This window comes from Manacus vitellinus, unplaced genomic scaffold, assembly GCF_001715985.3.
Source record: "Manacus vitellinus isolate BGI_N305 unplaced genomic scaffold, ASM171598v3 scaffold_6_pilon, whole genome shotgun sequence".
Taxonomy (NCBI): Eukaryota; Metazoa; Chordata; class Aves; order Passeriformes; family Pipridae; genus Manacus; species Manacus vitellinus.
Genome location: NW_021940750.1, coordinates 6,298,117 through 6,325,194, shown reverse-complemented (window position 1 = coordinate 6,325,194; position 27,078 = coordinate 6,298,117). Strand labels below are relative to the sequence as shown.

General features: G+C 35.1%; 1 protein-coding gene across 4 annotated transcripts in view; it reads left to right on the top strand.

Annotated features, from left to right (window-relative positions):
* UBR1 (ubiquitin protein ligase E3 component n-recognin 1) overlaps positions 1 to 23,605 on the top strand; it is a 67,452-nt gene extending 43,847 nt beyond the window's left edge. For 3 of the 4 annotated variants that reach the window (XM_029964110.1, XM_029964111.1, XM_029964109.1), the window contains exons 30-47: positions 859 to 1,064; positions 2,203 to 2,296; positions 4,608 to 4,760; positions 5,182 to 5,279; positions 5,858 to 5,951; positions 7,235 to 7,383; positions 9,866 to 9,921; positions 10,222 to 10,318; positions 11,532 to 11,599; positions 12,479 to 12,629; positions 13,469 to 13,556; positions 15,248 to 15,381; positions 16,610 to 16,718; positions 18,794 to 18,850; positions 19,306 to 19,383; positions 20,024 to 20,194; positions 20,392 to 20,493; positions 20,966 to 23,605. In XM_029964110.1, coding sequence (XP_029819970.1) covers positions 859 to 1,064; positions 2,203 to 2,296; positions 4,608 to 4,760; positions 5,182 to 5,279; positions 5,858 to 5,951; positions 7,235 to 7,383; positions 9,866 to 9,921; positions 10,222 to 10,318; positions 11,532 to 11,599; positions 12,479 to 12,629; positions 13,469 to 13,556; positions 15,248 to 15,381; positions 16,610 to 16,718; positions 18,794 to 18,850; positions 19,306 to 19,383; positions 20,024 to 20,194; positions 20,392 to 20,493; positions 20,966 to 21,107 — 2,047 coding nt within the window. In that variant the 3' untranslated portion in view covers positions 21,108 to 23,605. The remainder of the gene's footprint in view (positions 1 to 858; positions 1,065 to 2,202; positions 2,297 to 4,607; positions 4,761 to 5,181; positions 5,280 to 5,857; positions 5,952 to 7,234; positions 7,384 to 9,865; positions 9,922 to 10,221; positions 10,319 to 11,531; positions 11,600 to 12,478; positions 12,630 to 13,468; positions 13,557 to 15,247; positions 15,382 to 16,609; positions 16,719 to 18,793; positions 18,851 to 19,305; positions 19,384 to 20,023; positions 20,195 to 20,391; positions 20,494 to 20,965) is intronic. The other variant, XM_029964112.1, reaches the window with a different exon arrangement.
* The last annotated feature ends 3,473 nt before the right edge of the window (positions 23,606 to 27,078 follow it).

Genomic DNA, 27,078 nt, shown 5'->3' with positions numbered 1-27,078 from the left:
GATTAACATTTTAAAAAGTATCATTGGAAACCTGCTGAGCTGACACCACTGTAATCTTGGAGGTGACTGTCAACCTTATATGAAAATTGAAGTGTTTTATTTGGAAAGAATCTGAAAACCAATGTGTCTTAAGCTTAAGTTTCAAGAAGAATACATGCTTCTTGTAGCTCAAATCACTGATATTTCTGTTTGTTAGGTTTTAAAATCTTATTTCATACTGAAGATGTTTGGTTTCTGTTGGTTATAATTTTGTTGATATGGATTGCTCCTGTTCTAGAGATACTTCAACAATACAGCTCACAATTTTTGTGTAATTGGGGCTTCACAAAACTAATCTGGAAAATAGAGATAGCTGCTGAAAGAAGAGCACAGATCACTTCCATATGCTTTGGTCTTTAATAAATCGTCTTCTATAAGTCATTGTTGAACTTTGGAATAGGGAATATTTAAAAATATATGGAAGTTTATTGTGCCATGAAGCGTTTTAAGGTAGTGGCATTCATTTTCAATATGTTTTCTTCAAGAATGGAAAACAATTTTAATGTGTCTGTAAGATTGAAATATATTTAATCCAATCTACATTGAATATAGCTTCTTGAATTTCCTGCTGTCTGAATCCATTTCACTGTGTTACTTTATCTTAGCTGGCTTCCACTTTCTATTTTTAAAGAATGCTGCATTTTAGTGAGGATTGAGAAGTTTCTTCATTGCTTGGTCATCATTTGATTTTGTAAAGCAATGTGGTATAAAACCAGAAATATTAGGAGTGTATGACCTTGTTAGATACCTGGAAGAATTAAGTTTATGTAGAAAAAGCCACCTGATTATTTTCTGTCTGTATCACTTATGATCTTACAGCGTGTCTTCAGCAGTTGATTACTCCAAAATTGCTTTGGGTCCCAAACGAGGTCCATCTGTTGCTGAGAAAGAGGTTTTGACCTGTATTCTTTGTCAGGAGGAGCAAGAAGTAAAGTTGGAAAGTGCTGCCATGGTGTTATCTGCCTGTGTCCAGAAATCAACTGCCTTAACTCAGAATAGGAGCAGAATTCTTGAACTCTCAGGAGGTATGTGATTTTTTTTCTTTTAGACTACAAGCAGTACTGTACCTAGAGCTCATACCCTTTGAACTAATTAAACTCATATGTTTGGTCAGATTGCTGAATGGCTTACCCTTCTTCAGGAAAAGAAGGTGAAAATTTTTAAACTGTTCTAAAATCCGTGCTTTAAAACTTAAATGAGAAGTGTCTGAAGGTTTAGATTTGTTGCTGGGGGAAATCAGAAAATGCTTCAATCTCACAAGAAGATTTAATCGAACATGTAGATTTGGTAGGAGTAGTTGCCCTGGAAAAAATCCAGGACTGTTCACAGTTTGTGTTTATTTAAGTACAACAGCAAATTTTCCCAATATGGAGGAAATAAATGAACATTATCAGAGGCCAGTATGGCAGCCCAAAAAGGGTTTGGGTGTTTGTTTCCATTTGGTTTGTTTTTTTCCTCCCATGTGTAGGAAATAATAAAAGCAACAATATAAAAAAGTAGGAGAGTGTAAGCAAGGATTGATATCATCTGATGAATGAAAAAAAAATGAATACAAGAAAATTATACAAACACAAGAGTTAGATTTGCACAGTAGCATGTTGGTAGCAGGGAACACAAAGACCAACCACAATTCCTTTGTAAGTAGCAGTTGATTAAACATGATAGAACTTTTGGTCAGTTACTGAAGGGAAAGAAGAAAATAAATAGAAGTATAAGGGAAATTTAGTACTGACTTTTTTGCATTTTTCCTCTCTTTTTGACCAAAAGAAAAAAAAAAATTTCAAGTCCCGATGCTGTCGGCTTTTAATTTTAAAAAGAGAGAAATGCAGTCTGGAATAGGATAAAAAAAGTTGAAACAATACCTGGAGAGGGAAGAGCCCTTTTTGCTGTTCAACCAGTTGGCTGTTGCTTTTGAATTTTGTTGTCTCTTTCTTCATAATTAGTGGGAAACCTTCAGTAGTTCAAGTGGGTTCTGTCTTGTGATTGCTTTGCTGGATTATTGGTCTGGAAAAGTTAGCCAAATGTAGTTTTAATGTGACTGTGCAAACTGTAGGAAAATAAAAATGTTCATGTTCTATGTATATCCTTGTTCATTTCTCATCCTACTGATGGGAAGTTATGTTACTCTTCTTTTAATAATTTCTTTCTGCCGTGTCTTTCTAGATACAGTAGATCCTCTCTTCATGCACCCTGACTTACCTTGTGGGACACACACAGGAAGCTGTGGTCATGTGATGCACGCAGCCTGCTGGCAGAAGTAAGGATGTGTATTTGCAGCCTTTTCATGGTTTTTAATTAATCTATTTTCCAAATCATCTAAGTGCACACTGAAAACACAGTACAGTAAGTGGATATTTAATTAAGGAATCACAACTATTTGTGCTCATCTGAAAATGAAATATGGCATAAGAGGTGTTTTGACGTGGTGAAGAAAATCATCATCAAAAGTTTTTAAGGCCCTTTATGACCCAAAGAAGAATCTGTAAGGATTACTAATTTATGCAAATAAAACCAATGGTGTAAAACTAGTCAAGAATAAGAAACCATATCTAGTGAATTTTAGCAGTCCAGTGTGAACCACTAGGAATCTTCCTACAGGTAAGCGTTCAAGAGCAACAGTACTTTGAAGGTCTGTCACCAGGTCAATACTTAAAGGATGAAGCCGAGTTATTCCAGCGGGTCTTTAGATGGGATTCTTGCATTTAGAATAGAATAAGAGTGGTTAAATCTACCAGTAGTTTTTCGCAACCCCTCCCATTTGGGTGAACAAACCCTTAATAAGAGATAAGGACAAAGAATTGATACAATGGCTGTAAACTTTATACTAGATTTCTATAGGTTGGGGGACCCACAATTTAGATCAAGTGTGTTGGATTAGAATGCAGCCTCAATATTAAAAGACTGAGTTCCCTAGCTTGCAGAATAGAGTCATCCTGTATTTGACTCCACAAAGGTCTAAACAAGATAAATAGTGTGAAATAATAATAGAAATAATCCTGGTGAATTGTCAACAGATAGAGAGTTGGGTCATGCAATGACAGCTACTCTTAATTGTTGTGTATTATAAACAATCTCTTGAGGTTTGTTGTTTGTACTTGTGCCATTTTACTTCAAAAAATCTTACTAAACTTCTAGTGCTTACCATTTACTTTTCTATATGTGTGTATATATAGTTTTTTTACAATAAAACATCGGTACAGAATAAATAGGTGCACACACTTAAAATGATACGGAAGTATGTTCCTTGAGTATAATACATCTGCTCTTGGCAGATCCATCTACATCTGCGTAGATCTAAGTAGTGCAACACTGGAGCTCAGTTCCCTTGCTCTTTTTAAGAAAAGATGACTTGCTGTATGGGTTAATGGGATTAAAATGGACAACAGGCTCTTCTCATACGGGATGGCACAGAAGGTTTGAGTATAGTCTTTTATTTATTACATAACAGACATTCTAACTTACTAATATTGCTCCCAGCGATGCCTGCCATACTTCTTTATGTGCAGCCTAAAAATACTGCCAACCCTCTAAAACAGTACAAGTTCAAATGAATGGAATATTCTTGTAGTTGTGATGTATAAGGAAGGGTAGTTGCTTGCAAAAACATAGTTGATTGAATGTGAGGAAAATAAATGTATCATTTTATTGATAGTAACAAAATACATTTCTAAATAATCTGTGTTTATTAGAACTTCTGCAGATGTCCCTGCATACACATTTTCTCTTATTACCTAAATGGGATTTTATTTTATTCCCTTAAGATGTATGATTTCAAGAAAAAAAAAATCTTGTATTGCCTCGGTGCACAAGTTAGATTATTTCATATCTGTCTCTCAGTTGCTACATACCCAGTCAGAATGTTAGAACCGAATTTAGTTGCATGTATTCAGACAAGAAGATTTAAATGCTGGATCTTTTTGTTTGTAATAATTCCTCTGAGACATTAATGAAATTTGAAGGCTTACTGCATCCAGTGAAGGGGCAGAATTATAACGAAACCTGTAAAAAGATCATAGTTATTTCTTAGTTTCCTATTGAGTTTAGAATAGTTGAAATGCGATATCATAATATAAATTCTCTTCCTGTTATAGGAAGGCTACAGTTTCATTGTCTTGTCATGAGACTCAGTCATTGCAGAGTAGCTGATAAATTATTTGTGAATTGTTACCAGTATTTTTTCCTAAAATTAAATAACAATATTTGCAATTCCTGTTTCAAATTTACTGTAATGAGTTGCATATGAGAGATATTAGATACAACATTTCATTGTGTTGAAGATAAGAAGGAAGAGTAGAAAATGTAAGGACAGCTTATCTGTAAAGTGTTAATGAAATTTAAAAGGATTTTATAGGCAAGGGAAACTTGCCATCGTTTTTCCATCAGTGTATACCATGCATCTCTGCGCAAGTTCATCTGTGTGCTCAAAGATTTTATTATTTTCACATCCAACGAGAGACTTGTTTTTTCTCTTGCATAAGTGTTTACTGTATAATAACACTTTGAACATTTGTTTTCATGTCACATTTGAGCCATTCCACTTCCTAGTAATTTCCTTTTCAATGTTGCAGATACTTCGAAGCAATGCAGCTGAACTTTCGACAGCGCCTGCACGTTGAACAGATATTTGACTTGGAGAATGGAGAGTATCTCTGTCCACTTTGCAAATCTCTGTGCAATACTGTGATTCCTATCGTTCCATTGCAGGCTCAAAAAATAAACAGGTGAAATACCAGATTGCATAACTTTTAATTAAAAAAAAAAAAATTATTTTGGGACTGGTTGGGTTTTCAAACTCTTAGATGGAAAACTTGGTTTGAGCTTCCTAATCTGTATAAAAGACTGCATATCTCCTTATTGATTATTCAGCCAAATATACTTCTTTTGGCAGTCAATTTTTTATTTTTAAAAAAAGGCATTTTTTGATTGGCTATTCTTTGGAGTTGATATCAAATGAGAAAGTACATAGATTTAGTATTTAGCCGAACACTTCATTTTGTGCTGTTTGCTCAAAATGTACAAAGCCAGTAAAGCCCAGCAAATACTGAGTTCATGTGTTTGGATCTAATTGTGTCTTCTGTTTTTAAAGTTCAGGTGATTCTTGTGAGTGTTAAACTAAAATCTGATTTCTGTTTTTGTTTTCAGTGAGGATGCAGAGGCAGTAGCTCAAATCCTGTCCCTAGCTAGGTGGCTGGAGATTGTCACAGTCAGGATATCAGGCTACAGTGTGAAAAATGCTAAAGGTTTGCTGTCTTAATTTTTAAGCTATTCCATGGATATATGTCAGTACATGTTTTAACTAATACCAACAGAAAACTTAAAATAAAGAATACATTTGGATGTCAATCAAGACAGTATCAAATCAAGCTGGGGATAAAGTCATAGCCCTTTCTGAGCTGATGTCTTGATTTCACAGTGTCCTCACTGATTTTTCTGGTTTCTGTTAAATTCTTTCCATCTTTCCTGTAGAAAAAGTTATGTGCATTTGGAGAGGATATCAACAAACTAACGCTGAGAGTTAATTAAGCTTTTGTGTTGACTTTCATGTAGTAAAAAAGAGAAACTAAATTAAAAAGGCCAAAATAAAAATATGTATAAGTATTTAGAAAACAGAGAATCAACTACTGTTTTGGGGAATAGAAGCAAATGTTACTTAAGTAGGAATTGTACAAGATAGTCTGGCTGGTGAGGTGTGTTTACAATTATTTTCTAATCAATTTAAAGTAAAAAGTAAACTCACTTCTATTAGACTGCTATAAAAACTTTAACAACTTACTTGGGTTTTAATGTGGATCTATTTATTTGGTTTTTTTTCTGGAAGGAGAGAAGCAAAATCTTCCAGCTTTCGCCAACAGGGGAATGGGGAACTCTGCTTTGGAATTCCATTCCATCCTTAGTTTTGGAGTTCAGTCCTCGTAAGTGTTACTGGAAGAGTTCTCTGCATTATGTTAATTCTCTCTTAAATAACCTATATGTGTACTTCAGAATCTGTATTGAAGAAAAGACATATGATTTGTTTGCTCTAAATAATGACTTACTTATTCTTTTCCATAAGCATTCACTGAATATCAGGTCTTTGCAGAGCTAGGTGGATGTTTTGGTCAAATCCAGTCTGGTAGTTCTTATATTGTTGGCACAAAGCTAGAAGTCTGGAATGTTTTAATCCACAATCCTAGTGATTTGGATTACTTGCTGTGCCTCTAGGCAAGTTATTTACTGCCTGTCTGCCTTAGTTTTCCTGCTACACATCTGTTTCAGGCATAGATTACACTTTGTTTTGGATGCGATAATGCAATAAGGATTACTCAGTGGAATAGGACTGTGTTGTCTGTTTCTGTGCCAGTGGGCAAAAGCACTCTCCCACTAAAACAATGAATGGATAGCTGCTTTTGAAGTGTGCTCAGCTGCCTCTTTTTAGATCATGCTGTGAGTACTCTGCTTCTGCTACTTCTGACCGACAGGATTATGCAAAGTACTCACACGTGTCTGTTACTTACAAAAATGTCTTCAGAAAGTTGAATCAAATTTTTTCTTGATAACTGGTCTCTGTGGGAAAGATTCTTTAACAGTGTGGTGTTTTAGTATGAGCTTGAGTAAACTGCAGACTTTATGGTGCAATTGTTTGGCTGTAGACATATGGAGAATTAATACAAGTGTCAAACATTACTGTTAAAAAGTTCTGTGTGTGACTTGGACAAAAACCCACAAGCCATTAAAACTGCTAAACACTTCTGTACATAAAACTTTTCCCTTTATCCTAAATGCTAAAAAATGTGTTTTAAAATAAATTTGAATGTTTTAAAATAGATTTGAAATGTCCTTCTTTCTGTTTTTAGTGCCTTCTGATTTTTGCTTCAGCACTTACAATTCTTAAAATGTTTGTTTTCATTGTATTTTAGTTGGCTTTAAGTGGTTGTGTTTTTCACACGCGAATTATAAGGTAATATACTGAAATAATCTCTTCCCAGCCTGGCAGCTCTTAATCCCTCAATTTATAAAACCTTTTATGTCAAGGTACTTGTTTAATAGTGCAAACTGGTGATTTTTTTCTCCTCTGTACAGAGAAAGGGTCATTGTATTCAAGATTTCTTTCATAAATAGCCAGTTTGGACTTAGACTTCTTTAGTGATTGATTGACCAGTAAGGAATAAGCACTATTAATAATTGAGACTGAAATTATCTCATCTTGCTTTTGCAGAGCCAAGTACTCAAGCAGTATCAAGGAGATGCTTATTCTCTTTGCCACCACCATTTATAGAGTTGGGCTAAAAGTTGCTCCAAACGAAGCTGATTCGCGCATTCCTATGATGACCTGGAGCACATGTGCTTTTACTATCCAGTGTATAGGTAAAGCATAATTTGGGTTTATTCTTTCTCATTAATTGAAAATCTTACTGTTGCTTGATTGTATAATTTTATGCAATCTTACATAAGTAAGAACAATACGTAATAGTATAGCAAAGTATATTCTATGTAATTACATATATAATAATAGAATTATTATTGTTATAATCTGTAATCCAATATAAATAATAAGATGTTTTTATTAGATAGTATCTTATGAAACAAGGTATGGAATGCCAACATTGAGTTTAGTCTGAGACAACAGGGAGTTGTTCCACATTACTAATCATAGCATTAAATGTATTCGGTTAATATCTTCAGGCTGCCAAAGAGCATTGCCTGCAGGCATCACCTGTACAGCTAAGTATCTAACAGCAGTGAAATACTCCTCCCTCTCTCATTATTTGTTTTTTTTTTTTTCATCTGTATTCTCAAAGAATTCTCATGGAATTTCTGGAAGAAAGTCTTTTGCATTCTGAAATTGCTGAGTAGGTACCTGATAGAAAAAAACCAACCAACCAACCAAACCCACTGTAAAAAACAACTAAGCATTCTCTGCCATGAGTCTCTGAAGGCAAAAAAGATACCAGAAAAATTATTACATTTTTGGGGATAATGTACCTGTTTATCTCATTTAATTTTTGTACACAAGTAAGTTTGTGTAATAAACATGAAACTGCAGATAAATCTGTAGTGGCTTCCACGAAGGGAGAGAAGCAAGAGCTAAGTCTGAAATGGATGATGAAGGAATTGAGAATGTAATTGTACATCTCCATAAATATGATCTGCCAAGTGTAGTATTTTTTTTTGATGGAAGCTGTTGAGGTATCAGTGGTAGTCTACCTTAAATCTGTAGTGGACTAGACACAATGGGAATATCAGGACTTTAAAAGGTTTTCAGGGGGGATTGGGAATATTCTGATAAGGCAGGAATAGTCAGAAAAATAAATTGCATCTTTTTAGTGATGGATTCTATCAGGCTTTTCAAATGAATCGAGTAAATACTGGAAGCCACTCAGGTTTCTTAACATTAATGCACTTAATGCTGCCTAGATTGTTTTTGTTTGATATGTGAAAAAAGACTTTGGTGGCTGTCAGGGAGGAGTTTGCCAGCAAGCGCGTAAATGTAATAACTGTTATCACAGATATGATATTGAAGGCCTATGTCAGTAATAGAAAATTCAGATACCTTATGAGGACAAATTTTAAAACTAGAAGGATCACTGTGACAGTTTGACTTATCCTAGGCCACACTACTTCCTTGGATTCATTTTTGTTTGCAAATAGAGCAAGCTTCTGTGAAATTGTAAAGCAAAACTACCTACGTGGCTTCAGTATACCGATCTGGAGTCTAGTCATAGTGCATTATTAAAACCACTGAACAGGCATGTAGCCAAGCTACCTGGACAAGGAACTTTTAGCTATCTGTATTACTGGAGTCTCTAGAGGAAGTTCAAAGCATCTTTGACCCAAGGGATGTAAGTTGGTGTTACTCCCAAAAGCCAGAATGTTGAAAGTACAAATCTGATTTTTCCCATCTTTCCTCAGCAACTCGCATGTTGTTGTTAAACTGATGTATGGAAGTGCTAAGTTTAAAGGGCTTAATGTTTTGTTAGAAGTGATTAAAAGAAAAAAGGAAACAAACTAAAAAAACCCAACACAACAAAAAACCTCCAAATAAAAACCTCCCAATGAAAACAAATAGAAAATTTCCAGCTGTTCTGATTCATCTCTGAAGTGAATAAAGCACAAAAACATTTGAATGGATAACTTTTTACTCAACTGAGTTAATTTAGTTTCTTATTTTTATGGGTTAATTTTATCTTTATTATTCCTTCAGAACCAGTGCACTTAGGCAGGAAGACTAAATTGTATTTCAACTTGGGAATTTTCTTTTTGAAATATTTTTGTTAAACTACAGTCAAATGCAGTAGTGTGAATTTATCCAGGTTGCCCAGGGAGATTGTGGATTCCTCAGTCCTGGCAGTGTTTGAGGCCAGGTTGGATAAGGCCTTGAGCAACCTGGTCTAGGGGAAGGTATCCCTGCCCATGGCAGGGAGGTGGGAACTAGATGACTTTTAGGATCCCTTTCAACCCCTTACCTTCAGGTTTAGCATAGAAAGATAGAAGGTTAAGATAACTGTATAGCATCTCTGTGAACGTAACTTGGTGGTTTTGAGCATTGCAAAAGGGTAACTGGAAATAAAACTAAATCCACAGAATGAATGTGTTATCTTCATTCATGTGAAAAAGTGTTCCTTTAAATCCTTAGTTAGCAAGATCTGAAAATCTGAAAATTTTTAAAAGGCTCACTACAACCATTTATCTCTGAAACATGCAGTACTATTTAAGTTAGATTTCTGTCAAGAGAGTTCTCTTAGCAGTATGAAGTTGAGCTTTAAAAAGGAGTACATATACTAAGAATAAATTAATATTAGGTGCTGTAGAACAAAGCAACCTAATGTCTTCTGTGTTTAATTTTAAGAAAACCTCTTGGAAACGGAGGGCAAGCCTTTATTTGGATCTCTACAAAATAGACAGGTATGGACAAGTAAGATATGCAATATGTTTTAAACAAAAAAGTTTATATACACACACATATATAAAACTGTTGAAATTGCTGACCTCAAGATCATTCTCTGTTGAGAGAGATCTCCCAAAATGTTTAGATTGGTAAAGAACACTTTGGAAGAATAATATTTCTACTTACATGTGGGAATTGATATTAAATTAATTAATCAATGCGTTTTCTGTTTGTAGAAGTAGATATATTTTTACAATTTTATTTCATTATTATATCTATCCTCTTTTCCTGTTCAACCATTTTCTCTTGCGCTCTAGCACAGCGGCCTTAAAGCATTAGTGCAGTTTGCAGCTGCTCAGAGAACAACATCACCACAGGTCCTGATTCAGAAACATCTGATTCGTCTTCTAGGAGGTATTGTACTCCTTTTATTTACCACCTTTATATTACAGAAGTTTCTGTTTCAAAATGGCATACATGTTAATAAAGCATAGAAGCAAGGGTCAGACTACTTGACAAAAGTGCTAAATTCAGTTTCTCTAATGTTGCCTGAAATCACGAGGTGTTGATTGAACTTAAGTAATCAGTAATTCTGTTAACTAATATCACTGAAGTCCCCAAAAAGTCCTCTATCCCAGATTACATAGGCTGAGAGATACTCGGGTCTGGAATGTTTACAGTTGGTTAACAAACTGTATTTGGGAATGTTCAAAATTACTCAAATTCTGATCTAAAGAGGTGGATAAAGCCACAAACCAGCTATTTCTGTTTCAATTGTGAGACTTCATCTTCTCAGCATGAGAAGTCAGGTCCTTGGAAAGGCCATATTGTGGCATTCCAGTATCTTAAGGGGGCTTATTAAAAGGAGGGAGAGGGACTTTTTATATAGGTAGATAGTGACAGGACAAGGGGGAATCATTTTAAACTAAACAGGGCCTTTTTTTTTTTTCCATCCCATCCCTGGAAGTGTTCAAGACCAGGTTGGATTGGGGCCCTGGGCAGCCTGGTATAGTGAGTGAGCGGCATCCCTGTCCGTGGCGGGGGGTTTGGAACTAGATGATCTTTAAGGTCCCTTCCAACCCAAACCATTCTATGATTCTGTGATTTCTAGTACTTCCTAAAGGCTACTTGCAGCCTAGTTTAAGATATTTTGGTCTCAGGGAGAGCTAGTTTGAGGCACATAACTATCATCCATGTTTCATACTGATGAGGTTATTATTTTGGCCTTTGTGAATGCCTTCTATTTGATAAGATTCTTGGGTGTGGTACTTAGGTTTTTGTATTGGGTAAGGTTGTGAGACATCTAGTCCTACAGTGCCTAAGTACATTCACCCTTAACACCGTGTGCTTTATTAGAGCTCGAGAAATAAAGATTTATAAATCAGAACTTTGAAGATATGTGAATTAAAATTGTTAGCTGTTTGGGCATGTGGAAATAACTAAACAATCAATTAAATAAGTGGTAAGCAGTTCATTAAATAGATACTTCCTTAGTTCAGAGACTTGGACTTTGTTTTGGTAAAAACATTGAAATGATAGAAGCTGTAAAATCAGATTCTGAGACTTCAGTTCAATCCTAAAGAAGAAAATCTGTATCAAGTGTATAACCAATATCTTTGTTTTGTAGTTCTCCTACCAAACTTTAAAGTGGAGGACACTCCATCACTTTTAGAAGTAGATATGTTCCACATTTTGGTAAGCAGGTTCATTTTATTCTTCGTATTTTGAGCATAAATTTTTGTGTACTTTACCCTGTAGATAGTCCTGCATTATGTGTTCACTTGCACAAGTCAAATGATTATACATGAGCAGCAATCAAATGATTACATATGACTGCTATATATGTTTACTTCTTGTTCTGCTATTCTTCTAATTTTAAGTATTTTCTGTCTTGTTCTTACTAAATTTCATTCTTGCAATCTCAGTCTTCTTTTTATCACCTGCATTGTTATTAAACATAAAAAACTCCCAAGAAATGCATCCACTCAGCTTCTTTCTCTCAGTTTTCCTTTGTCTCAATCGGTATCTCATACCTTTTGATTCTTTCATATTCTCTCTTACTACCTTCTGTACTCTTCTTAGCATCTTCTTTCAGTTCTTAATAGAAATCTGTATTAGTTTCTTCTGCTGTTAAAAAAACCCAAACAAGCAAAAACCACAGAACAAAAAAAAGCCAATGAAACCAAACTCACCAAATAAAAATCTGTTTTGTCCTAGTTGCCTTTCTGTCTAATGCTTGGTCTCATTTCTCACTTTTTTCAGTGTGCTTTGTCTTACATCAAAGAACAGAAATTAAGCTTTTTAGGAACTAGACAGCCTGTCCTGGTGTATCTAAACTGCCAATTACAGTGGAACTATATCTGAGTTTTCTACATGCCAGGGAGCACAAATAGTTAATACTTTCCAATGAGTTTTTGCTACACTTTGAATTAAAACTAGCAAGATAAATGAGCATATTCAAATAGACTATAGAAATGAAATATAAATGTATAGTGAAAATATAATTTCTATTACCCGTGTAGTTATTACTAAGTTTTTGTTCCTTTAGTATTTGCCTCTTCCTTTTCACTGTAGGTGGGAGCTGTGTTATCCTTTCCATCATTATACTGGGAGGATGCTGTGGACTTGCAACCTTCATCAATTAGTTCAGCCTATAACCACCTCTACCTCTTCCATCTGGCAACACTGGCACACATAACGCAAATTGTCATCTCTTCAGCAACAGGTAGATGTGTATTTGGGTTGGATTTTTCTGGCATTTTTACACAGTTTCTGAAAAATAATGGATTGACACTGATAGTGTTTTCCAGGTATCAACTTTCTCATAAGTTACAGTGCTAGGTAGTAATAACTGTTTTCTGGTAAAAAATATACAGCACTATATAATTTTCAGAGCATTTTATTAAACCATTTCTGTGTGCTTAGCCTAAGAAAACAAAACAGTTACTGATATGTCAGTACTTGCTCCAGTCAGTCATTTCAGAGAGGTAACTTTGCTTCTCCTACGAGGAGTGAAGAGGGGAAACCTCTGCTGAGCAGCATCCCTGAGTTGTGCAGTGACAGTCAGTATGCACTTAGCAAATAAATTTTTCTTTACCCTTCAACCTAGTAAATACCCAGATCTGAAGTACCAAATCCTGTAAACTGATAGGAGATAATTTCACTTTTCTCTATATTTCATAATACTGTTAAAAACTGACAGTAACCTATAGGCTTTCTAGCTACTGCTTTCCTTTTTCTTCAGCATGATGGGAATGAAAAAAAATTAAAAATTTTTAAAAATTCCTGTAGCTTAAGCTGTGTAGGACAACTTCAAAAGTTCAAGGGAAGGAAGCAGTTCTTTACCTGAGGATGAGCAATGAGGGAGTTATTCTGATTCTTCCTTATAGAATGCAGTCTTAGGAAAACATTTTTTAGGCAGAAAATATTAAATAAAAAATAATTAAGCAAAATAAAGTGGAAATACTTCTGTAATGCAATAAAATAAAAAGGGTTCAGTATATGTAAGAGAGAAGTGTGCCACAATGGAATACATTTACAGTGGATTCATCTTTTTGTATGCAGAATCCTCCACTGCTTGCTCACCTGACAACAGTGAGGAGGCACAGTCTGCACAGTCTTTCTGTAGAGAGGTTTGCCAGTACACCAGTGGGTAAGTAGCAGTTCAGTTACAGCATTACATTTTCCTGGAAAGATGGCAATACACAGGGATTGACCTGCATGAACACAGAAGACAGGAAAAAAATGATCACTTTTGTATCGGGAGTTAGCACAATGCCCTATGCTTTCTTCCCATGTTCCTGAACACTGAAACTATTGAAGGAAACAGTTTCAGTTAAAGTAGCTACTTTTTGAGGAGAACTGAGTAAATTGTTAGTCTGAGGATTGAAAAATACCTGTATCCATTCTGGAGAGAAATACAACCAACTACAGTATTTTTTTTATTTTGCTTCGATTATTTTGTTTTAGATCTCTCACAGTATAGATGGAATCAAGAAAGAAGGAAATGATTCTACTATAAAAAGGGGAGAAAGTGTAAAGCTGAACACAGTTGCTCATTTGAATGTTAGAGCCCATCTTTCAGACTTTTCTGATAGGTATAGCTGCAGACTCTAGTACTTCAGTATCTGTGTGAAATGAAGTAGAAAATATGGATACACCCTCTGCAAACTCTTCTTTGATCTATCTTCACCAAGGCTAGTTGCAAAGATATGTTTCTCACTGACTGACAGTGCTATCCACTTGTCTAAAAGTTTAAAGTCTAAATTTTAAAATAGTTAACATTTGGTATTTAAATAACAGGAGAAATTTTTTTTGCGAGGCATGAGCTTAGAATCACAGGTGCTGTGCATTTTGGAAAATTAGGTCACTGTACCAAGATGTCTAGGTACAAAATTAAATTCCAGCGTTTAGGGAACCCAGCTGTGATAGTTTTAGTGTTTTAGTTTCTGTGTATGCATTTTTATCTTCTGACTCTGACCTGTCTGTGCTTGAACAGCACAGTCTGCATAATAAATTTACAATGGTCTGTGATGTTATAATATGGCTTGACAGGTTGTTACTCAGCAAGTACTGGTCAACATTTGAGTTAAATTCACATTTACATGAACAGGAAGTTCACAAAGTTTAAAATTTTGAGAAAACAATAACACTATAAGCAAGTTAAATTTACTTTGAAATTTAGACTAAATGCTCATATTGCGCAGACTACAATAATAATTACTGAGATAAGTATCACTCCAGTATTTTTTGTCAAAAATGGGTTTGGTATAGCTTTATTTTAAACAACCTGTGTGTTTGTTGTGATTTCCATAATGAAGTATGAGTTATTAATTTTTTTATTCTGTTGGTTTTATTGTTCCTGAAGGGTATTTTTGCTGGTTTAAGGGATTTTTTTTCTCATTTTTAACTGCATTCAAAAGACCAACTGAATCAAAAACTTTCACAATTTCAAAAAATTGCTGACTTTTGGTTATAAAAAACAACTGGTGTGAGCATCAATTGCTCTGTGTGATGCTATGTTGCAGTGTTGCACAGTTTATATCAGATTATCTTGAGTAACCTAGAGATGGACAGCAATGTATTGGCTATTTATTTTTTATAATTCTGAGAAAAATATAAGTTATCATGATTTGAAGACTTAATATAAGTGTTGTATGTAAACACAGTACTTATTCCTTAGGCAAAGGGGAAGTTGGGAGTTAAGTGCTGGTGGCCGTGTTTCACAGAATTTGGGGTCCATCAGTGTTGCTGCTACACAGCTGCCATTCTACCAAATTGTGAAAGTGCTAGAAGGATTTGCAATGTGAACTAATGCAGCTGTTTCTCATTTGTGTATTACAGTTGCTTTAGCCAGGATATTCCAGGCTGGCTTGTGTGGGACTGTGTTAAAAAAGGCATCATGCCTTACCTTCGTTGTGCTGCTTTATTTTTTCATTATTTGCTGGGAGTTTCTCCGCCTGAAGAACTACTACAAGGTAAATATGAGAAAACAAATGTATCTATGTCTGACTGGTTACTCTTTTCTGAAAGAATTTTAAATGGTCACAATAACTTAACAATAGTCAAAACATTAAAATAAGACTTGGAAGGTAAAGAATTACTAATCTGTACAGGTAGGGACAAGCATGAGAAAACTGATTTGTCTTGGCCTTACTTGCATAGAAGAGTCTTACTTCTGAGTATGTGGAAATATGTGAACTGTCAATGATATGAGGATAGTAAGTATTTGTGGATAAAAAGATACTGTGATTTAAGGATAGTTTTATGGATTTAGATTACATCACCTGAGAAGTAGCCTGGAGTATATTTTTAAAAAACCCAAACCTTTTCATGTAGTTGCTAATGATGGTAAATTCTAAAAATACAGGGATTGAGCAAAACAAAGCCAAGAAGAAATAAAGCACATTATAAAACTGAAACTCTTCCTTAAAGGATCCTAATGCATTGCAGATACTAAACCAAAAAATACTCTGTCTTCTGTCAAAATGCAGCAAAACACAGAATCATCAACTATTTGGAAAGGAGGACCAAAATTGCTATGAATAACTGAGACGAAATGTAACATGTACAAGAAAAATATAAAATTGATTTATATAAACTGTAAACTAAGTTTGCATTTTATTATGATATATGAATCAAAATCTCTGCACTTTGGGATATGCTATTATCCTTGGCATTAGTCTGGAACTTTGATTCTATAGGGAGAAGCCTTTCTGGTGAACCAACAATGCCATTTTCTGTAGCAGAAATCATAAATGCCTACCCAGAAAACTATTAAATTAACCCAGCTTTATGTAATCTGTTAACACTGACATGATATAGCAAAATTGAATATCACTGAAGGTCATAAGGATAGTGAAAAGCTAAAATGCAAGTAGAGAATCTACTGCACTAAGATGTGTCACATATTATGCAGTAATTTAAGCAAGGAATTCTGTTATTACAGTAACTTATGCGTGATTTAAATATTACTTAATATATGTATCAAATTTGTTTAAGCATATCCTCAGATAATCCAAATTACTATAGCTCTCATTAAGTCAGTGGAGTAACATCCAATAGTACTAGCTAGGAGCTATGCTGAAGCTGTAGGATACATATTATTCAATGGAAAAGGGATCAGGAGATCCCTAGTTTTGAGTGAATTATTCAGCAGTGCTGGAACACTTAAACAGTTGTTCATGTTTTCTTTTTCTTTTACAGATTCTGAAGAAGGGCAATTCAAGGCACTTTGTAGTTACCTCTCTCTACCTACAAATTTGTTCCTGCTCTTCCATGAGTATTGGGACACAGTAAATCCACTGCTTCAAAGGTACTAACTGGGGCTGGACAGGCCATGTTTTTCTGTTGTGATTCCCTGTGGGAATTCTGAATCAAATTTGTTAGTAAATAGCTGAGCTTAAATTCGTACTGAAGTTCTAAACGTTTGCTGTGCATAGGTACACCGAATCTCTTAAAGGCACTGAAAAACACAAAATGTTCTGTATTTTATGGTAATCCCAGTATTAAATAATTATAGTTTAAGGGACTAGTGCTTGCAGACCTATGTGAAACCATACAGTCAGAAAGAAGTTATTATAAACCTTTGCTTGTGCAGTATGCCACTTACTGTGTATCTGCCTATTTTTAATCTGTCTAGAGCAAAAATGCTGATTACATGAGCTATAAAATGAGAATATGGAAAATTAAGTAACTGGCAGAGTGAGGCTTTGTACCTCTTCTTGCATTTCCAGTGTTTCTTCTCTGCATTTCCAAAATGGAAATTGGCTTACTGGTTTAAAGGTACAGTTTGAGTGTTATGTAAATTGCCATCTAGAATCATGAAATCGAAGAATGTTAACGGCTGGGAAGGACCTTAAAAATCATCTAGTCCCAAACCCCCCACTGTGGGCAGGGACACCTTCCACTAGACCAGGTTGCTTGAGGCCTTATCCAACCTGGCCTTGAACACTTCCATGGCTGGGGCATCCGCAGCCTCCCTCACTGTTCCAGTGTCTCACCACCCTCACAGTAAAGAATTTTTTTCCCAATATCTAACCTAAATTTCCCCTCTTTCACTTTGTGAAAGAAAACAGCAGTAAAGAAAAAATTTGTTAAATTCTGCATTCAAAAACTCAAGCTGAAGTAAAGAGACACACCCTCCCCCATCCCCAGCTACGAATAATCCAGCTATACTGTGTTGGAGAATATCTCTGTGTATTTAATGTGACCATTTGAGCACCTGGCTGCATTTGTAATAATTCCTGGTTCTTGGCAAAATTTTCTGACTCTTACTAGCTTTTGCTGTGTTGTTGTTTGGTTGGTTTTTTTAACATCTGTTCTGTTTTGTTGTCTAGATTTTTTCAATTTAGGGACGTATGAAACTGTTGACTTCCAACTTAGAGTCCATATAGTTGACCTAAAGAATTACCTACATGCTATTATCAATTCCTTGTGTAGTATGTAGAATTACTTATAAATTAATAAATTAACTTTCACGGGTAAATTATTAAATAAGTTTGTCTTACTTGTTCCTATGTGTTTGCTCAAAGACGTAATGGTGCTTCAAAGAGAACACAGAAGTTAAGTACTTGTGAACATTGGAAAGTGATCACTAGAGGCAGGGTTAGCAAATAGCAAATAGCAAATTGCAGTGCTTCCAATCAGAAACAGAGGTTTCAAGTAGGAGGCTACATATTTAATGTAATAGTAACAGTTGCCAAATCATCATGCAAGTTCCCTTATGTTTTCTCACAGAACTTATTTCAGAAGACTGAATTTCATGATTGTTGAGAAATGTGTTAAATGAAGCATAGTAGATTGACCATCTGCTACAGTTGTCTCCCTTCTCCTTTTTTGTAGAAATAACTTAAAAGATGTCTTAAACATACCAATTCCTCTGTTCAGTAACTGGCCAATATGTACCATTGCTTTGGTAGACGTATTTGGCTATTCTAAGCAAGCATACAACATGCAATAAACCATTTTAAAATAACCACTAGGTGATGATTGTTAAATAAAAACAACAAATGTTTTCCTATTAGAGTGTATGATAGTTATTTACACTGTGTCTTTCGGCACATATTTTCCAAAAGGTGCTATGTATTGTAGCCCACTTTGAGAACTTGAAGATGTCTGAAGGCTGCTTGCATTTAACTCTGTTAACCCTGTGTTTTCATGTGCATGATAATAACTTTAAGTGTTCTTTCACATAGGTTTTTCCTCTTGTATACAAGCTTAAAGTCTTCTCCTGACGCAAAAGCATAAAAAAAAGCTGTTTCTCGTTGTGAGTTCTTAGCTAAACTATCAATGCTTTATCGGTGTTCTAAGTTTGCTTATCACTTAGTAGTTTAGTTTAGTGATCCTGAATGTATATTTTTATCAAATGCAAATGTTTGTTTGAAATAGGTGGTGTGCTGACCCAATGGTGTTAAGTTGTTTGAAGGGGAAAAGCATTGCAATAAGGTAAGCTTATTGTTGTTTTCTTCTGTTTTTCACCCAGAACAGTTGAAAGAACTTGTTGTGGACAAGTTAAAGAGCTTGTGTTTTATTCCTCCTGCTCTACTACTAAAAGTACATTTATCTTTAAATGATTGTGTATTGTGTACATTCCCTCTCCGTTGGGAATGTACAGCATTGTTAGACAAGTAATCTAGCCTGCTGTAGGAAAAACAAAAGCTAACTGAAATATGGAATGTCTTCATACCTGTAGGTTACATATGAAGTTTAATTTCAGCACCTTTTCTGGACTGTAGAAATGTTGAAGCTCCCATGTGGAGCCTCTCACTTGGGATTCCAAAGCTGAAGAATTGCTCTGGAACTGCAGAAGTTTGCAGAAAGGACCGAAAGCTTCACAGGAATTCATGGTTACTTGCTTTGATCTTTGTTATTGTCATAATAGTTCTTTTTCACTTACCCAGGTATCCTAGGAAAAGAAATCATTTAATAGAGCTTCCTGAAGACTACAGTTGCCTTCTGAACCAAGCCTCTCAGTTTAGGTAAGATGTGACATATTTAGTTGTCTTCTTAGGTGTTTTGCCACTTCTAGTGACTTTTATATTCTTGCAGTTACTGTAACTGGTGTTAAAACAATCCAGAAATTATTTTGTAGAAGTGAAGGCACTGTTATGGATATACTGGCCAACACTAGCACATGTTCACTTTAAATCTGAAACACAACAGTAGCAAGTGAAGTCACTTGTGTTTGATAAAATAGCATATAAAATTACTATAGCTTACTCCTGGTCATTTTTCTCCAGTGCAATTTGGTTTGGCCATAGGCCTGAAAATTATTTTTTGCACTGGACGCAACAAGCCCAGATGATTGGTACTGTTTTATGCCAAAAAGAGTGAATCATAGGATAATTCAGGTCAGAAGGGACTTCAGCTAATTCAATCTCCTGCTCAAAGCAGATATCTTGCAAATAAAATATTTTAAGCAATGTAATAACACAGCTCAAAGAGGCAGATATGTGAAATGATTATGACATAGTTTGTCTTAGGTTTTTGTTTGATTGTGGATTGGGGTTTTTCGTTTGTTGGCTGGGTCATTTTGTTTTTTAAGGAACATTATCCGTAGTTAACATTTCTTTTAACATTGTAATTCCTGCTGTAACGTTCTGGTTACACTTCTTTTAGATGTCCACGGTCTTCTGATGATGAACAAAAACATCCAGTATTGTGTTTATTCTGTGGGGCTATGTTGTGTTCCCAGAATACTTGCTGTCAAGAACTGGTGAATGGAGAGGAGTTGGGAGCCTGTACTTCTCATGCTCTTCAGTGTGGAGCTGGAGTCTGTATGTTTCTCAAGTAAGTAGCTGGCCAGAATTTAATGTGTTAGAGAGTAAAGAGAAATATTTGAAGTTCAAAAATCACAATTTTTCAAAGCACTTAATTCTTTTTATCTGAGATGAAGAAGCGTTGCTTTGATGTAAATTATAGCTCGCCTAAAAAGTGAAGGATCTGCTTGGAGTTGTGTTTTAAATATAGCTTTTTTTCCCCTTAAGAATCAGGGAATGTAAAGTCGTCCTTATTGAAGGTAAAACCAGGGGCTGCTTATACCCTGCACCCTACTTGGATGAGTATGGAGAAACAGATCCGGGTCTAAAGTAAGTAAATGTTTAACTTTCTATATTTCTATTTTTGTATCTCTTTCTTTCTTATACCCACTGGACAACATGTTCTTCCTGCTGTCATGTACAGCACTGTAATACATGTCTTGGCCTGGTGAGCTTGGTTAACTTCAAATTCCTGATGGCAGTTTCCAGTCGTGAATGGATAGTTTATAATGGGAAAAAGCAATTTTTGGTACTGTTAAACTTCCTTACTTTTCTGAAGAATACTTTGTATGCTGTTCATCAGAAACATGCAACAACTGCTGTTGCTGAAATGTCATCTTGGAAATGATGATTGTTGCTTGTCACACATAGAATTTTTTTTTACATTTCCAATAGACTTGTTGAAATTGGTTTTCATACGAGTATTTAATATAGTCTAGTGTTAATGTTAGATTATTAATGGAACAGTTTGCAATTGCTATTTTTATATGCTAACTGGTTATTTTTTTTTCCTTCTATGAAGAAGAGGCAATCCCTTGCACTTATGTCGGGAGCGTTATCGAAAGCTCCATCTGCTATGGCAGCAACACTGCATCATAGAGGAGATTGCCAGGAGCCAAGAAACCAATCAGATCTTCTTTGGATTCAACTGGCAACTGCTCTGAGTCTCTTGATTTTTAGTGGAAACTCTTACCTTTGGCAGTGCTTTGGAAAAGGAAAGGAGGGTGGCAGTAAAAAAAACCTACTCAAGTGAATTCTGTAGTTCAGACACAATTGGTGGATTCTCTAGGTTGGATGTATCACTGATATAATGAAACAGAATCTCATGTCATATGTTTTCCTTGTATTTTTTTTCTCCTTTCTAAAAGGAAAACCACATTCAGTAATTATTACTGAACATTCATGTCCAGAAATATTTCCACTTTTTTCAGAAGTTGTAATTATTTCATGTATTTTCATGAGGACAGCTTCCCAAATGCTGTGCTTCAGAGCACACACTACACTTCTGTCTCTTCCATGCCTTGAGAACATACCAAAATGGTGTTGCCAAGGAAAAGCCTCCTTTACTTTCTCTCTGGATTCTTTTCCCAAGCTTTAGTGAAGCTTTAAATAGGTCAAGATAATATTGGAGTGGAAGTGGTGCCAGGCCTTTAGTCATCTGTAGCAACAGGTACAATAGAAAGTAAATTTTACAGAAATAGTCTGCATTCAGCTATACACTGGGATTTAATGAAGAGTTTTCATTAATGAATTCTTCACATGAGAAGTGTGGGATAGAAAGTGCATGGTGGGAATTACCATCTTGCTTGTTGCATCAAAAAATTAAGTCTGTGCTTTTTGCGTTGCCAGAACTGCACTTTATCTAAAGAATTTGTCCTCTATTAGTGTTGTATGAGGTCTAGGGCTACAGTATTTGGCTAGGTTGTGGTTAGTTTTACTTTTTTACAGTTTGTTTTCTGAGGTTTTCCCCAAGAATCAAATGTAAAAATACTGCTGCTGGGTAGTTGTAGTGTAGCTCTGCAAGTTATACAAGAGCCAGAGACTTCAGTAAAGTAAATGACCTTCAAAGCTATCACTGGACTAACATAAAGTCCTGAAAGCAGCAAGTTTTAGAATCAGAAATAACTTTTCTCATATTTGAGGGGTTTTCCACTCTTCATCCTCTGTTGCTATTGTTTGGAGCATGTTTTGGAGCCTGCATAAATGACATGGTGTGTTTTGGGGAGCATGTTCAGTGATTCAGTGCCAGGTAGACCAGAAAAGGGAAAAAAAGGTGGCTAAGTCTGTTTCTTTGCCCTCCAGTTAATAGCACATTGTGATTGAACTCTCTCTCAATGATACGTTATTTTGCTTTAGTTCTAAATGTTTGTTCTGTATTCTGAATTTCAACCATAATATACATGAGAGAATTTTTAACGTGATGGGTAAAAATGCTTTCCCAGGAAATACCATTTCCATGTGAAAGTCTGAAGTTTTCATTACCCTAAATTTCCCTGCCCCTTTGCTGTTTGGATTCTTTTGTGCCATTTTAATAAGACTTTCAAGGGGAGGTTTTCAAATTAATGCCTGAGAGCATGTTTTTGTATGGTATCTTTTTCATTTTGCCACGATTGTATGTGAAATGGTAGAATCACAAATAATGATTTAGATTTAAATGTTCTTTTCTCCTGTTTGTTTTTTTTTTTTAAGTTTTTTGAGTATGTATGTATAAGTGCACTGAACAGCACCATAACTAATCTAAAAATGGAATACCAATTAATTCAAATATTGTTCTAGTTTCAAATACTACTTAAAAACTTTTGCTGTAATCCTTCCCTGGTGATACAAAACGTTTGCTTTGGTATATTTTTAAGGTATTCTGTTTCTTTAAATTAAGACCATTCTCCTTATTTTGATTCTATTGGATTTTAAACCTGAATATTAAACTCTTTGAAGACAAACATTAATTCTGTTAGTCTTCACATACTGAATTTAGAACAGTTGTCATGAAAACTTGCATGCACTGATGATTTTTATGTCATCAAAACACTTCTTACCAACAAAAATATTGAATTAATACTAGCAGATGTATGCCTCATTGATACCAAGCTGTATTCTCTTACTGTTTCCCTCTGATATTTACTAATTCATTTATCAAAAAAACTTTCAGTTATCTCGCACTTCACTGATGCAACAATTCCATTGTCAAATATGCAGTGAGATCACTTTATTTTGTTTTCTGTCTGAACTGTAGTATATAAGAAGAGGAGTTGGTATGAGCAGGTGAGCTTGTTTAAAGCTCTAGAAATCTCTTTGTAGCTGAAGAAGTGGGAGAAGAAAGTTGCATCTTTCTGCACGTTTGCACATACTAATTTAGCAAATGGGCTCCCATATCATTCATGGACTAGCGTGGTCATCTTTCATTTCATAAATTACTATGCAGTTTTGTTCACTGTGAGTATAATCTGTATTTAGTGATTGCAAGATGCTTATGCCACTGATTTCTGTTCCATCCAAGCTGACAGAAGTTATTTGATAATGCACATACTGGTATCTTTAATTGCAAAAATGTAAATTTGAAACTTGTATAATGTTCTTGTGCTTTTGAAATAAAATATCTTGTATATGTATATTTAAAAAAAAAAAAGAAATAAAGTAACTTCTCGTAGATTATTCAATTTTTATTTGACACCTCACAGTTCTTTTTACAAGAGCATCATAGCGGTGTCTGTCAGTATGAAAAAGGAGAAGGGTTAGTAAATGGTTGGTAGACAATACCAGTTACTCCTGTAGTCTGTATAATTTTTGTACCATTAGGAATGATGCTGTGCTTTTTCTTACATAAAGAAATATGCCACTTGAAACTTTTCCCAGTATTTTGTAGATGCAAATTCCTGCAGTGTCTACCTCAATTTGTAAAATAAGTTTTAAGTGCATAATTTAATATTTTGATGTCCTAAAACCAATTGAGTTGAGTGATTCTGGTTTTGTATCTTGTCAAATAAGAACTGTTTGTTAGAACAACCTCTAGAAAGGGAAGCCTTGTGGTGTTGGTATGGTGTGCTGTGTGATACATGTTAAAAAAAAAAAAAGGTGTTTTATTATAGAGCTAAGCAAACGGTCAAGAAATCTTTCACATAGAAATGGCCAGTACTTCTTGCCCCTTTTTATGTTGCAGGCTGCTGACTGTCATCACATCCTCTGCTGTTGTAGCTTTGGGCACCATTAAGCTTACAGAATTTGGGTGTTGATGGTGTTGCTCTTTATGCTTATTCTTAGTAAAGCAAATGTGTTTAAGAATCAATTCCTGAAAAGGTAAAAGGTAGAGGTAGATAAAGTCTACTAGTAAAAATGTTCTGAAGAATATTAGAACAAGAATCCTGTTAATTAGGAAAAAAAAGAAAAAAGCCACAGCACTATTTCTTGCATAGTAAAAATCTTAGTGTACAAAAAGTATAGAGGAATATTTTGGCCATCATGTGCTTTGCTTTATGGTTGAAATACACTTTATTTTCTAGCCAATATCACTGAATAATCTCCATTGTAAACTAGTCAGATTCATGATACAACATTTAAGTTTGTTACTTAGATTCTTCTAACCTATTACTTACCAAGATCTTCAAAGATACTTTCTTAAGAAATGGAAGTTGTTTCATTTCTGTGGCACAAATCTCTTTGTTAGTTTTCATGAGTATTTTGCAGGTAGGCTAAATTTGAGGGTTGATACAGGAAAAAAATGGCTAATAATGAAAATCCACTCCTATAGAAGTCTCTCAAATCTAGTTATTCCTAATCCTAGCTACATTTCTCTAAACTTACACAGCTTTGCTTTCGACCGTACTGAATGTAAAGGAAATGTGCCTTGAAGGAGAGTGAGCTGAAATTCCAAGGGACTATATACATGATTTCATGTAGTAATAAGAGGAGACGAGGTGTAAAGTTAAACATGAAACATTAAAATGGGACCTGAGAGTTTTCTTTTATTTCCTTGTGACTGTTGCTCATGAGATCAGTGTAAAACAACTTACAGTCCATCAAACTTAATTTTAGGAGGTTTTTGGGCTTCATGCTTGAGTGAATAAGCTGCAGCAAAATGCTGTGAAGCACAAAGCGGGGGCTGTGGATTTTATGGTTGTTTTGAGTCCTTGCTATGTTTGTGAAGAGCCGTGGTTAATCTTTTTCAGTAGACTGCAGAACCTTTTGTTTCCTCCTTCTTAAGTGTGCCTAAAGTGTAATGTTGCCCTTTTGAGGTGGGTACAAGCGTTGAGATGCAGGCCTAGAGCTCAGAGAGAGCTCATCCCAATGTACCAGAGTTCCTGCTTGAGCTGTGTTCAGTGTTCATTTTAACAAAACCCTAAATGTGCTACATTTTTATATTTCTTGCTAATTATTTTTTCTTTACGATCAATGTAGAGTGTTTTCAGTGGTAATCAGAAAGCTTTAGAGTATTGTAATTGCAATTTCTATAGAAGCTATCATAGTGCCTTCACCAGAAACTGAACATTACAGTGTTTATCTTATTTTGTTTTAATTAAGAACTTGATAAAGAAAATAGTTTTATGCATAGATGAATGCCCTACTCTGGAAGTTGCTGTATCGTTATTAATTCTGACTGGATTAAGCATTAATAATAAGTAGGATAAGAAGTGTCCCTCAAGTTGTATTTATTTCTGTATCTGAGCATATGCCCTGGCTTAAAGGCTTGACTCGCTAATGCCATCTTTGTCTTTAACAATTACAGAGAATTAAGGTGGAGTCAGTGCTGCTGCCTGAGCTTGTTGTCTTGATCCAGTGGCTGTGATGTTAAATACTGCAGGAAATCCCAACTATTGTGACAGGTGCTGTAAAGGAAGCTGGATGTATATCAAGGTGCACTTCCACATTCTGGGGAAACCAATAAATACAAAGCAAAGAAGAAAGCATTTATTAAGAAAAGTAAATTTTATCCTGATTACTGTGAAATGAGCTATCATCTTTTTGTAATGTGTCTATATTGGTGGAGACTCTGAATGCCTAGACAGGATAGGAATCAACAATTTAATGACTTAAGTAATCACTGGTAATAGGCCAGACAAGGACTGTTCCCTGTGAAATGTATTCTGAAACTCAGTTAATTTCAAAAGCAACCACATTCCACTGCTGCAGTTTCTGGCAGTTGGCTGAGAGAGAAGGTTAACTTGCTAAATGCTAACTAGTCTTTTAGAGTAAAATGTGTTTTCTTCATATGCAAGTAAATGAGCTTGTGTGGGGGCCAGGGAAGATGTGTAGCTGGACACTTACACCTCTGTTCTTCATGATAATGTTTTACATCAAATACCGCTTGACATTTCTGTGTCTTTAAAGAGATGCTCAGGCTGGATGATCCGTTCACTCTTCCTTCCAAATCTGTCTTGACAAATCCGTCAACTAGAAAGTTATCAAAGGAGTAAGTTCACTGTTCTTGTAATTCTGCAAGTTAAGACTTGACCAAGAGATTTTTAAGTGGTGCAAAATGTCCGTTGTCATCTGTTTCTACAGTTAAATGTGTTTTGCCATTAGGAAATATGGAAATGTTTCCTAAAATACAAAGTAAGATTTTCTTTCTTTATGCTCTGATATCCTGATTTACAACCATTTTCATCACGCTGAACCATTCCTCTCTTTTTTAATTGTTGAAAGCATTTTATTTTTTAGAATTTGCATATTCTTAGATCTCTTGATTCAATTTTTTCCTAATTAAAAAAAACTCTACAGGAGTAATTTCTGGTTTTCTCTGAATTATTTCTGATTATCTTACAGCTTTTGGTTATTGAGATCTGTTTTTCCAAATGTAGATCAACTGGAATTGTTTTGAGGAAGTGACTGCTATTGACTGACACATGGCACTTTGCATACTTACCTGAAGAAATATACTGCATTTAAAAAAACCCCATATGCTATTGGGAAATTTGATTAATTTGCAGTATATGACTGTCCTTTTCCTTGATCTCTCAAGGAAACTGTATTAATTCTTTTCCAGTCTGTATCAACTAATTATAGAGCAGCTGGTAAGTATTTTTGGCTCTCGGAAGTAGCTGAGGGAATTATGCACCAGTTAATTTTTAATTCCACACTGAGCAAAGTGATTGCAATGAAGACTAGAAATATAGAAACATAGGTAAATGCAATGCAAAGGGA